Below are 13,032 nucleotides of genomic sequence, written 5' to 3'. Positions count from 1 at the left end.
CACTCCACATCAAGTTATCAACACTTAGGGCCAACCCATGAGCTCTGATGTGACCACTCTTGCCAACTTGGAGCAGAGCCTCCCGAGAATTGAGAATCACTCAACTCACTGGCTCCTTCCAGTTCCCCTTGCAGTGCCACACCACCAGATGGCTTTGTGTGGCAGGAGGCTAACCTTGACTCCCCTCACAATGACACCCCTAACCTTGAGGGTATCGTTGGTGCCATCCTGCCCCCCTCACTCACCCTGGCTACAGTGCAGGTCAGAGGTGCAAGCTGTGGCTAAGGAAATGCTGGAGGACTCATGGCCACAGGTCACCTCCCCCTGCATTGGTGGGGTCGAGCTGCGGTGCCCACCAAGTAAGGGCTGGCATGCTGGTATGGCATGGGGTTGGGTTGTGGTTGTGGATCCCGCGCTTACTGACTCTGGATTGTAAACAACTTAATCAACCTCTTGAGTCCTCAGTTTTCCTCATCTATGAGGATTTCATGAGGTACTTGATGTTTGGTGCTTGGTTGTAAGGATTTGGCTGGTCCTAGGTTCTGGAGCAGGCAGAGTGAAGACACTCACCTCTGGAGGGGAGGGTTTGCAGAAGTGGAGGATGGGGTAAGGGTAGAGCAGAGGGGAGCTCCCAGGACCTACTCCAGGGCTGGGGCTGTCCCTCAGGGCCCAAGGGACTGGGCTTAGTTTGCTTCCCACACCTACCGGGTATTTATGTGTCTCCTCCTTCTTCTCTGTTCTTCCTTCCTCCCTCCCTCCCTCCCCTCCCTCATTCCCTCCCTCACTCCTTTCTTTTCTTCCTTCCCTTTTCTTCCTTTCCTTTCCTTTCCCTTCCCTTCCCTTTCCTTTCCTTTTTCCTTCCATCTCTCTCTCTCTCTCTCTCTTTCTTTCTTTCACTTTGGATCACCTCTTCTGTCTGATACTTCCAGAGTACCTTGCAGTGAGTGTTTCAGTGATGTCATTTTCGGTCTCATACAAGATGTGCGGCTGCTGGTTGTTCATGCTTATGACCCTAAAACCAGTCTAAGTCACTGGAGGTGACAGGCTGAGGTGTATACCAAGGCCAGGCAGGCACAGGATGGGAACAGGAATGTGTTGCAGGCAGAAGGGGTCTGTGATGATGTTACCATCATCTGGGCCAGCGTCCAACCCTGGTGTTTCACTCTAGGTTTGCTGGGTCCAGCAGAGGGCTGTACCATCAAGACACTAAACAGTCTGACAGCCCCTTGCCTCTCCCCAGACCATACAGGAAGAGCTAAGTGGCTCTGAGTTGGTGTCCACTGAGTGTGCCAACTTGTGTCCACATGGCAGAGCCCAGGACAGGAAGTCAGTGTCCCTGTCATACAGGACAGACGTGCTGTGCTGCCTGCCTCCCAGCCTGGCACACCATCTCCCACTCTTGTTCAAGAAGCTTGGGGTCTGACCTGGCCCCTCTGTTCTCTCAGCCCACCCATAGCAAGGAAGGCCACCTGACACCCCTTGTGAGCCTAGTCGCAGCCCCTAGGACAATCTGGAATAATTTGGACTATCCTGACCTTGGCCTGGACTGCTTACAGAAGACTGGCACCAAGTTGGCCTGCCTGTGGGTTCTGTTTCCACCTGGCATCTCCATTCTTGTGACTGGGTTTCTGGCTTTTGCTAAGGCCCTTCATACGCCTGCACCTGTGATCCCTGCTCAGAAACTGGTCTTCACAGAACTCGGCTTTGGCCTGCATCACTTCTCCTTAGCTCCCCAAACTGGAATCTATCCCTTGAATCTTCTTTTCCCTGTCTCTCTGTGGAATTATCTATCCATCTACCTATTTATTTTTGTCACAGCTTTGTTGAGCTATTCACATACCATTACTATTCACCCACTTAAAGTATACAACTCAGTGTTTTTAGTGTATTTAAAGAGTTGTTCAGTGATCACTTCAATCAATATCAGAACATTTTTATCACCCTAAAAGGAAACCCCATACCCACTGGCACTGGCCACTCTACCTTCCTCCAACCTGAGGCAACCATCAGTTTTCTTTCTGTCTCTATGGATTTTCTTATACTGGACATTTCATATAAATGGGATCATGTAATATACTGTCCTTTGTGACTGGCCCCTTTCCCTTAGCATAATGTTTTCAGGGTTCATCCATAGTGTAGCATGTGTCAGTGTTTTATTTATTTTATTGCTAAGTAATATTCCATTGTATGGATATACCATTTTTGTTTATCTATTCATCAGTTAATGAACATTTGCCTAATTGTAGGTCATGAAAATTTGCCCTTATGTTTTCTTCTAAGAGTTCTACAGTTTTAGCTCTTACATTTAGGTCTTTGATCCACTTCAAGTTAATTTTTGTATATGTTGTGAGGTGGGTGGTAAAAATCCTTTCCTTGGCATGCTGTCTGGCACAGTTTGTTGAAAAGACTATTTTCTCCCATTGAATTGTCTTGGCACCCTTGTTGAAACTCAGTCAGTTATAAATGTGAGGGTTTATTTCTAGACTCGATTCTATCCTATTGTCTGTCCTTATGCCTGTACCACACTGTCTTGATTATAGTAGCTTTGTGGTACATTTTGAGATCAGAAGTGGAAGTCCTCCAGCTTCGTTCTTTTCAAGGTTTTTTGAGTCCCTTGTATTTCCACATGGATTTTAGGTTCAGTTTGTTAATTTCCACAAAGAAGCCATTTGGAGTTTTGATGGGGATTGTGTTGAGTCTTTAAATCAATTTGGGAAGTATTACCATCTTAACAATATTAGGTCTTCAAATCCATGAACATGGGATGTCTTTCCATTCATTCCCTGAATCTTGAAACTGCCCAGTGCTGCATACCTGTGCAACTCTGTATCTTTGCATATTGCCCACCCCTGGAAATTCAGCCACCGTGTTTTGCCCTGTAAGGTCTCTTACCCCTATACCCCATAGGCCTTTAGCCATATTTGCCTCCCTGACTTGGCTTCCTTCCACTGTCAGCAACTGCCATGCCAACCCGTGGGGGCACCTAATTGTCAGGTCCCAAATCAAACTACTCTGGACCACCCACTGTCTACCAATCTCTTAGTTCACAGTCGCCTCCTTGAAGATGAGGATTCATGGTTATGGGGAGAATTTTCCATCTGTATCATTTCCCTGTGGTGCAGCCAGAGTTGGGAAATAGAAACAGAAGATCACACACATGTGGAAACTTGCAAGAAGGTCCCAGTATCCTGGAGGAGGGGATCTGGGAGACTAAAGGTAGAGGTGGCTTGAAGTATCTCAGGTCGGGACAGGCAACGTTGTCTGTGCTGACTAGGTCAGCTCACCAGCACACTTTCATTTATGGAGAATGTACAGGATCCTCATGGCAGGACAGTAGCATAGGTCCCTGAAACCTCTCTGTGTCCTCTCTCCCCACCAGGACCAGGAAGTTTATTTCCACAAAGTAGTCCTTGACAATCAGAAATGCTTTATTTTTCCTGCCTGGGACTGAGAGAAATTGGATAGTTCAGCTTTCTCCTGCAAGCAGGGCCTTCTGAGCCTGGATGCCTGCCATGCCCATGCAGAGACTGGCAAGTGTCACTTCCTTGGGCTTTGGCATCCCTTAAGGCAACTGCCATTTCAGCCTTCCACCTGAATATTCCAACAATAGCAAGTGATGCCTGTACGTGATAACACTGGGGCAAATGCTTCCAGAAGGCTGGGCATCTGTGCTCTTAGGACTCCAAAACAGAGTCTATTAACAATGCATAAGTAGACCGTTGTACACTTTGTGCTGATATGAATAAAGATGGGTTGTTTTTCAGTTTGAATTTTCTGTTCTAGGTCTGTAAGGCATAGCTTCGGCAGGTGGAAAAGAAAACCTCCATGGGTGCCAATTGTTCACTACTGAGAACTTAAGAAAACCCGTGCATCACCAGGGGTACCTTAGGTTAATGGGCTTCTGTTACCCAGAGCTCTATTTTAACATCCTAAACTGTTATATCTATAAAAATTCTTTGACACCTTTCATCTAGTTTAGGTTAATCTACACTGCAGTCACAGACAAACCCTGAAATACATTAGAATGTATTTCTCACTCATGATAAGTCTCCTGACCATTGCCTTGGGGCCTTGGGGAGGGTCAGTGGCCTCTAAGAATTTCTCCGTCCAGCTGATAAAGTCCTTGTGCCTCCAGGTGTGGCTCTGCGGGGGCAGCATGGAGGTCCTGCCTTGCTCACGAGTGGCCCACATCGAGCGGAAGAAGAAGCCTTACAACAGCAACATTGGTTTCTACACCAAGAGGAACGCCCTCCGGGTTGCGGAGGTCTGGATGGATGATTACAAGTCTCACGTGTACATAGCGTGGAACCTGCCACTAGAGGTAAGGGGTGCAGCCTTCCCCATCGCCCTGGACGAGTGGTCCTGGGTTTGATGGGTCACTGATCCCTTTAATCAGTTGACGGTTCCTCCCCAGAAAGATGCTTACACTTGCAAAAATTATAAGAGCGTTTTGAGGGGTTTCACAGACCTCCAGGTGGTAGAACCCCTACTTTACATGGGGACTGGCACAGTGGGGAGCTCAAAATTCATTTACAAAGAGTAGAGGATCTTGTTGTGTTAATCCCAGTCATGTTCTAGTAATCTGGATGCCCTGCTCCTGACCAAGCATTGTATCCAGGAGATTCTCGACCAATGGTTTTGGTACAGGCCCCCATCATTTGCTCTGACTTTGTGCCCTCCCCTGAAGCTCCAGCTGCCCCCAAGACATATACCCCTACTGTTTACATGACTCTTCAAGTCTCCTCCATATCCTGGCCAGAATACTGAAGCCCCACAGGAGTATTGCATGGTGGCTGTACACTAGCTTGGTTGGAATCCTGCTCTACCATTTACTAGTTATGCAGTCTTGAACAAATCCATTTATCGCCTTTGTCCCTTAGGTTCCTCGCCTAAAAATAGCGATAATAGCAAGTCCTCTTTCCTAGGGTGATTGGGAAAACTAAATCTAAAGTACTTGCTTAAGTAATAAGTACTAAGGTACCCAATCTAAGTACTAGAGTACTCAGTTTAAGTTCTGAGTCCTGAAATGCTCATTATAGGTACTTAGGTCCGCAGCACAGTGGGCTGACCAGCACCCTCAGCCGTGCCCTGAGAGAGTTGCCTGGAATTGTTTCCACTGAGAATTGGCAGCCCCTGCGTTTCAGGAGGCTGAAGCCCAGAGCAGCAGAAATACAGTTGAATATGTGTAAGAATTATAGATGAGGAGGATAAAAGTGAAGAATGTTTATCATATTGTTACAGCTATTGAAATAATGTTCTAAAGCATTGACAGTCCCTTACTGCCGTATAACACTTTATAGGTGTTAAGCCAGAAGTGATTCTACACATGATTATTTATATAAACATAGGTAACACTTGCTGAGCCCTTGCTATGTCCCTGGTGCTTGGTAAGTTCCTTATTTGCAATATCTCATTTAGCACCCATAACAACCTCCTGACGGAGTTTTCTATGCCTCAGTTTCATCATCTGTAAAACAGGGATTGTTAACATTGAGCACTTCTTCATTCTCATGAAGATAAATATAAGGCTTAGAACAGAGCATAGCAAATATTAAGGGATCAATAAATGCTAGCTTGACCTGGACCTATGTGCAGCCCATTTTACAGATGGGCAAACTGAAGCTCTGGGAAGTTAAACATGACTTGCTTAATGTCCTACCCATAGCATATGGCAGGGCAGGGATGCGAACTCACATCTTTATTCGACTCTCCCCACAGCCCTGTGGACATCAGCACAATCGGGATTGTCATTCCTGCTTGTGGGTGAGAAGTTGTGACCTACAATGGCATTGTTACTCAGAGTAACAATAAGAGTTCAAGGCTGCTGGCTCTGTCCCAGTGCTTTCTCCAGACAACCTCTGGTCCCTGATGCCAGCAGTACCCTCCTGGGCTTTTCGATAATGGCCATTCTCTTTCATTATGCTTAAGCATGTTAAAACCAAGAGTTAAGATATCACTGTCCAGGTTTGCCTTTGGGTCTTAAAAGTTTTACATTTAAGGGGATTTTCCTTTAAAATCACCATTTGGCTGTTGAAAGAAGAAATCTTAATGGAATAATGTGAACTCTCCCTGGCCCCCAAGTTGCTGCCTGGCTGCCCGCCATTGTAGAGACAGCACCCCATCCCTCCTGGACCACAGCCATCTTGTAGCAGAGTCTGTGGAGTCATATTTCAGCTACTCTATTTTCCCCTGTCAGCACACGGCAGCCCATTACAGGTTCATTTCTGTAAAAGCAGAGTGAATTATTCATTAGAACATCATTACAAGCTTTGCCATGGAAAATTATTTTCACTTATGTGTATAATGAACTTCACAAAGAGCCAACAAAGGGGGAAATCACACTTGTAGGGAGCAGAAAGACAGGAGGTGGTTATAGGCATTTATTTCCTTGTCTTAATCAAATAATTCCTCTAATAATTGGCTCTGAGAGTTGCTGAGGATGTGCGGGAGAGATGGAGCTGGGTACAAAGGTTGTCAATATCTGTGTGTCCCAGGGTCCCTTTTGTGTGGTGACAAGGATAGTTGACTTTGGGGGCTGTGAGTTGCACTCAGGGGACAGCGGTCTAGCTTGGGGCTCTATGATCAAGTGAGTCCCCTTAAACCTACTTTCTAAGCAAGCGTGCAGGACTTGAGGTTTCTCCCTGATGCTTTCTTTGAAGGCCACCTGTCCTTTCCTCTGGCCGGGATTCCCCCGTCACAAACGCCCCTTGCTTCTCTCTACTTTCAGAATCCGGGAATTGATATAGGCGATGTCTCTGAAAGAAGAGCCTTGAGGAAAAGTTTAAAGTGTAAGAATTTCCAGTGGTACCTGGACCACGTGTACCCAGAAATGAGAAGATACAATAACACCATTGCATACGGGGAGGTAATTAAGACCATCCATACTTGCTCTCAGCTTGGATAGCTATGCATTAGGCTGGGGACTGCTTTGATGGGGGAAAATAGAGAATAGAGTCATTCATTCATTCATTCATTCATTCAAGAGTGGTTTTGGAGGTGCAGGACCGAGAAGCAAGACTCTCACCAGCTGGTGGGGGGACAGCATAATAAATGTTACAGTGGGGGCATGGACCAAAGGTTCTGGTGGCCTGTTCTGCCAAAGGGTATGGAGTACATGATCACTTCTGCTTGGGACATTCTGATTTTGAGGTTCCCTGGGACCTGTAAGTGGGACATAGAGCAGGAAGTTGTACATAAAGACAGGCAGTTGGGGCGCCTGGGTGGCTCAGTTGTTAAGCGTCTGCCTTCGGCTTAGGTCATGATCCCAGGGTCCTGGGATTGAGCCCCGCATCGGGCTCCCTGCTCCGCAGGAAGACTGCTTCTCCCTTGCCCACTCCCCCTGCTTGTGTTACCTCTCTCACTATGTCTCTCTCTGTCAAATAAATAAAATATAAAAAAAAAAAAACAACAAAAAAAACCCACAGGCAGTGACTGGAGCTGTCCATTGCTCCGTGCTGGGGGTCAGAGCCCCTTGTCACCAACAGAAGGGTAGATGCTCTTAGATTTTCTAGGATGAGATGACATCACCTCTCTAAACATTACAACAGATTGACTTTTCTCTTACTACAAATGCCATAAATATGCATTTTAGAAAATTTTGAAAATAATAAGAATAGCAGTCAACACTTGCAGAGTGCTTTTGATGTGCCAGGCACTATTCTAAGTGCTTTTCACATTTGAACTCATTTTAGCCTCTCCTTATGAGGTAGAAGTATTATTTCCATTTTGTTGATCAAGAAGCTGAAACTTAGGGAGGGGGGAAAGATGGCGGAGGAGTAGGGGACCCTATTTCAACCGGTCCCCGGAATTGAGCTGGATATCTACCAGACCACTCTGAGCACCCATGAAATCAGCCTGAGATGTAAGAAAATAGACCTGGATCTCTACAAACAGAACATCACAGGCAGTTGGTTTCAAGGTATGAAGCAGGGAGCCGTGATTCCGCGGGCAGATATCGGAGGATAAACGGCAGTGGGAGGGTGCGTGGCCGTGGGGATCCTACACCCTTGGTGAGTGACAGCCTCGCATGCTGCAGACGGGCACAGACGCGCAGACCGGTAGCGGCAGGGAAAGGACTTTAGGGCAGCCCCCGGGGCGGAAACCTGGAGCGGCAGGGTCGAGCTGGCGAACTGGAAGTGGCTGGCGGTTTTAGAAGCACAAAGGGCAGAGATGTGCCCCGACCTGGAGGCAGGACTGGGGGCGCTGCGGAGGGGCACACAACCCAGGACGCTGCAGTTTATAGCAGCACAGACAGAAACAGAGACAGTGTGGCCTGGAGAGCTCACTGAAGAACAGACTGCGGTCTCTCTGCTCTGAGGCAGAGGGTTGGAAACCGTCTCTTCTGCTCTGACTCACGGAAGAGACGTGGAAAGCCGCCAGGGAAAGCCACCAGAGAACAAAAGCCCCAAAAACTGATTCCCACTGAGCCCATCCCCTGCCACAGGGGGCAGGGCAACTCCGCCCAAACAGGGTTGCCTGAGTAACAGCGCAGCAGGCCCCTCCCCCAGAAAATAGGCTGGGAAAACAAGAGGCCAGCAACCCTAAGGTCCCAAGAAAACAGGTGCATCTTGCTTGGGTTCTGGTCAATAATTTGGACTCTATACATTCCCTCAAACACCCATCAACAGAATGACTAGGAGGAGGAGCCCCCAAAATAGAAAAGACTCAGAGATTATGACTTATGTTGCAGATTTACAAACGGATGCAGATATAACCAAGATGTCAGAGATGGAATTCAGGCTAGCAAATGTGAAGACAATGGCTAGAATGGAGAAATCAACTAATGGCAACATAGAGTCTCTAAGGGCAGAAATGAAAGGTGAATTGGCAGAACTTAAAAATGCTATCAATGAGATCCAAACCAATCTAGATAATCTAATAGCTAGGGCAACTGAGGCAGAAGAGCGAATAAGCAACCTGGAAGACAATATAATAGATAAAAAGGGAAAAGAGGAGGCGAGGGAAAAACAACTCAGAATCCATGAAAATAGAATCAGAGAAATAAGTGACACCATGAAGCGTTCCAATGTCAGAATAATTGGAATCCCGGAGGGAGTGGAGAGAGAGAGAGGGCTAGAAGATGTATTTGAGCAAATCATAGCTGAGAACTTCCCTAATCTGGGGAATGAAACAAACATTCGCATCCTAGAGGCAGAGAGGACCCCTCCCAAGATCAAGGAAAACAGGCCAACACCCCGGCATGTAATAGTAAAACTTGCAAATCTTAGAACCAAGGAAACCATCTTTTTTTTTTTTATTCTTATGTTAATCCCCATACATTACATCATTAGTTTTAGATGAAGTGTTCCATGATTCATTGTCCGTGCATAACACCCAGTGCTCCATGCAGAATGTGCCCTCCTCAATACCCACCACCAGGCTAACTCATCCTCCCGCCCCCCTCCCCTCTAGAACCCTCAGTTTGTTTTTCAGAGTCCATCGTCTCTCATGGTTCGTCTACCCCTCCGATTTCCCCCGCTTCATTCTTCCCCTCCCGCTACCTTCTTCTTCTTCTTTTTTTTTTTTCTTAACATATATTGCATTATTTGTTTCAGAGGTACAGATCTGAGATTCAACAGTCTTGCACAATTCACAGCGCTTACCAGAGCACATACCCTCCCCAGTGTCTATCACCCAGTCACCCCATCCTTCCCACCCCACCCCCCACTCCAGCAACCCTCAGTTTGTTTCCTGAGATTAAGAATTCCTCATATCAGTGAGATCATATGATACATGTCTTTCTCTGTTTGACTTATTTCACTCAACATAATACCCTCCAGTTCCATCCACGTCGTTGCAAATGGCAAGATCTCATTCCTTTTGATGGCTGCATAATATTCCATTGTATATATATACCACCTCTTCTTTATCCATTCATCTGTTGATGGACATCTTGGCTCTTTCCACAGTTTGGCTATTGTAGACATTGCTGCTATAAACATCGGGGTGCATGTACCCCTTCAGATCCCTACTTTTGTATCTTTGGGGTAAATACCCAGTAGTGCAATTGCTGGATCATATGGTAGCTCTATTTTCAACTTTTTGAGGAACCTCCATACAGTTTTCCAGAGTGGCTGCACCAGCTTGCATTCCCACCAACAGCATAGGAGGGTTCCCCTTTCTCCGCATCCCCGCCAACATCTGTCATTTCCTGACTTGTTAATTTTAGCCATTCTGACTGGTGTGAGGTGGTATCTCATTGAGGTTTTGATTTGGATTTCCCTGATGCCGAGCGATATTGAGCACTTTTTCATGTGTCTGTTGGCCATTTGGATGTCTTCTTTGGAAAAATGTCTGTTCATGTCTTCTGCCCATTTCTTGATTGGATTCTTTGTTCTTTGGGTGTTGAGTTTGATGAGTTCTTTATAGATTTTGGATACTAGCCCTTTATCTGATATGTCATTTGCAAATATCTTCTCCCATTCTGTCGGTTGTCTTTTGGTTTTGTTGACTATTTCCTTTGCTTTGCAAAAGCTTTTTATCTTGATGAAGTCCCAATAGTTCATTTTTGCCCTTGCCTCCCTTGCCTTTGGCGATGTTTCTAGGAAGAAGTTGCTTCGGCTGAGGTCGAAGAGGTTGCTGCCTGTGTTCTCCTTTAGGATTTTGATGGACTCCTGTCTCACATTGAGGTCTTTCAACCATTTGGAGTCTATTTTTGTGTGTGGTGTAAGGAAATGGTCCAGTTTCATTCTTCTGCATGTGGCTATCCAATTTTCCCAACACCATTTGTTGAAGAGACTGTCTTTGTTCCATTGGACATTCTTTCCTGCTTTGTCAAAGATGAGTTGACCATAGAGTTGAGGGTCCATTTCTGGGCTCTCTATTCTGTTCCATTGATCTATGTGTCTGTTTTTGTGCCAGTACCATGCTGTCTTGATGATGACAGCTTTGTAATAGAGCTGGAAGTCCGGAATTGTGATGCCGCCGGCTTTGCTTTTCTTTTTCAACGTTCCTCTGGCTATGCGGGGTCTTTTCTGGTTCCATACAAATTTTAGGATGATTTGTTCCATTTCTTTGAAAAAAGTGGATGGTATTTTGATGGGGATTGCATTGAATGTGTAGATTGCTCTAGGTAGCATTGACATCTTCACAATATTTGTTCTTCCAATCCATGAGCATGGAACGTTTTTCCATTTCTTTGTGTCTTCCTCCATTTCTTTCATGAGTATTTTATAGTTTTCTGAGTACAGATCCTTTGTCTCTTTGGTTAGATTTATTCCTAGGTATCTTATGGTTTGGGGCGCAATTGTAAATGGGATCGACTCCTTAATTTCTCTTTCTTCTGTCTTGTTGTTGGTGTATAGGAATGCCACTGACTTCTGTGCATTGATTTTATATCCTGCCACTTGACTGAATTCCTGTATGAGTTCTAGCAGTTTTGGGGTGGAGTCTTTTGGGTTTTCCACATAAAGTATCATATCATCTGCAAAGAGTGAGAGTTTGACTTCTTCCTTGCCAATTTGGATGCCTTTGATTTCTTTTTGTTGTCTGATTGCTGTGGCTAGGACTTCCAATACTATGTTGAATAGCAGTGGTGATAGTGGACATCCCTGCCGCGTTCCTGACCTTAGGGGGAAAGCTCTCAGTTTTCCCCATTGAGAATGATATTCGCTGTAGGTTTTTCATAGATGGCTTTTATGATATTGAGGTATGTACCCTCTATGCCTATACTCTGAAGAGTTTTGATAAAGAAAGGATGCTGTACTTTGTCAAATGCTTTTTCTGCATCTATTGAGAGGATCATATGATTCTTGTTCTTTCTTTTGTTAATGTATTGTATCACATTGATTGATTTGCGGATGTTGAACCAACCTTGCAGCCCAGGGATAAATCCCACTTGGTCATGGTGAATAATCCTTTTAATGTACTGTTGGATCCTATTGGCTAGTATTTTGGTGAGAATTTTTGCATCCATGTTCATCAGGGATATTGGTCTGTAATTCTCCTTTTTGATGGGGTCTTTGTCTGGTTTTGGGATCAAGGTAATGCTGGCCTCATAAAATGAGTTTGGAAGTTTTCCTTCCATTTCTATTTTTTGGAACAGTTTCAGAAGAATAGGTATTCATTCTTCTTGAAATGTTTGGTAGAATTCCCCTGGGAAGCCATCTGGCCCTGGGCTTTTGTTTTTTGGGAGATTTTTGATGACTGCTTCAATTTCCTTAGTGGTTATAGGTCTGTTCAGGTTTTCTATTTCATCCTGGTTCAGTTTTGGTAGTTGGTACATCTCTAGGAATGCATCCATTTCTTCCAGGTTATTTAATTTGCTGGCATAGAGTTGCTCATAATATGTTCTTATAATTGTTTGTATTTCTTTGGTGTTGGTTGTGATCTCTCCTCTTTCATTCATGATTTTGTTGATTTGGGTCATTTCTCTTCTCTTTTTGATAAGTCTGGCCAGGGGTTTATCAATCTTGTTAATTCTTTCAAAGAACCAGCTCCTAGTTTCGTTGATCTGTTCTACTGTTCTTTTAGTTTCTATTTCATTGATTTCTGCTCTGATCTTTATTATTTCTCTTCTCCTGCTGGGTTTAGGCTTTATTTGCTGTTCTTTCTCCAGCTCCTTTAGGTGTAAGGTTAGGTTGTGTACTTGAGACCTTTCTTGCTTCTTGAGAAAGGCTTGTATTGCTATATACTTTCCTCTTAGGACTGCCTTTGCTGCATCCCAAAGATTTTGAACAGTTGTGTTTTCATTTTCATTGGTTTCCATGTATTTTTTTAATTCTTCTTTAATTTCCTGGTTGACCCATTCGTTCTTCAGTAGGATGCTCTTTAGCCTCCATGTATTTGAGTTCTTTCTGACTTTTGTCTTGTGATTGAGCTCTAGTTTCAAAGCATTGTGGTCTGAAAATAGGCAGGGAATGATTCCAATCTTTTGGTACCGGTTGAGACCTGATTTATGACCTAGGATGTGATCTATTCTGGAGAATGTTCCATGGGCACTAGAGAAGAATGTGTATTCCGTTGCTTTGGGGTGGAATGTTCTGAATATGTCTGTAAAGTCCATTTGGTCCAGTGTGTCATTTAAAGTCTTTA

The 13,032-nt window shown here is 44.9% G+C and overlaps 1 protein-coding gene across 1 annotated transcript in view; it reads left to right on the top strand.

The window, feature by feature from the left end:
* The window catches only part of GALNT17 (polypeptide N-acetylgalactosaminyltransferase 17), a 445,526-nt gene that overhangs the window by 389,304 nt on the left and 43,190 nt on the right, over positions 1–13,032 (top strand). The window contains exons 7-8 of the mRNA XM_021700553.2: positions 4,136–4,321; positions 6,728–6,865. Of these exons, the coding sequence (XP_021556228.1) occupies positions 4,136–4,321; positions 6,728–6,865 (324 nt within the window). The remainder of the gene's footprint in view (positions 1–4,135; positions 4,322–6,727; positions 6,866–13,032) is intronic.

Source organism: Neomonachus schauinslandi, chromosome 5 (assembly GCF_002201575.2).
Source record: "Neomonachus schauinslandi chromosome 5, ASM220157v2, whole genome shotgun sequence".
In the NCBI taxonomy this organism is placed as follows: Eukaryota; Metazoa; Chordata; class Mammalia; order Carnivora; family Phocidae; genus Neomonachus; species Neomonachus schauinslandi.
The sequence above is the reverse complement of the archived record's forward strand: the minus strand, read 5'-3'. Positions and strand labels throughout refer to the sequence as shown.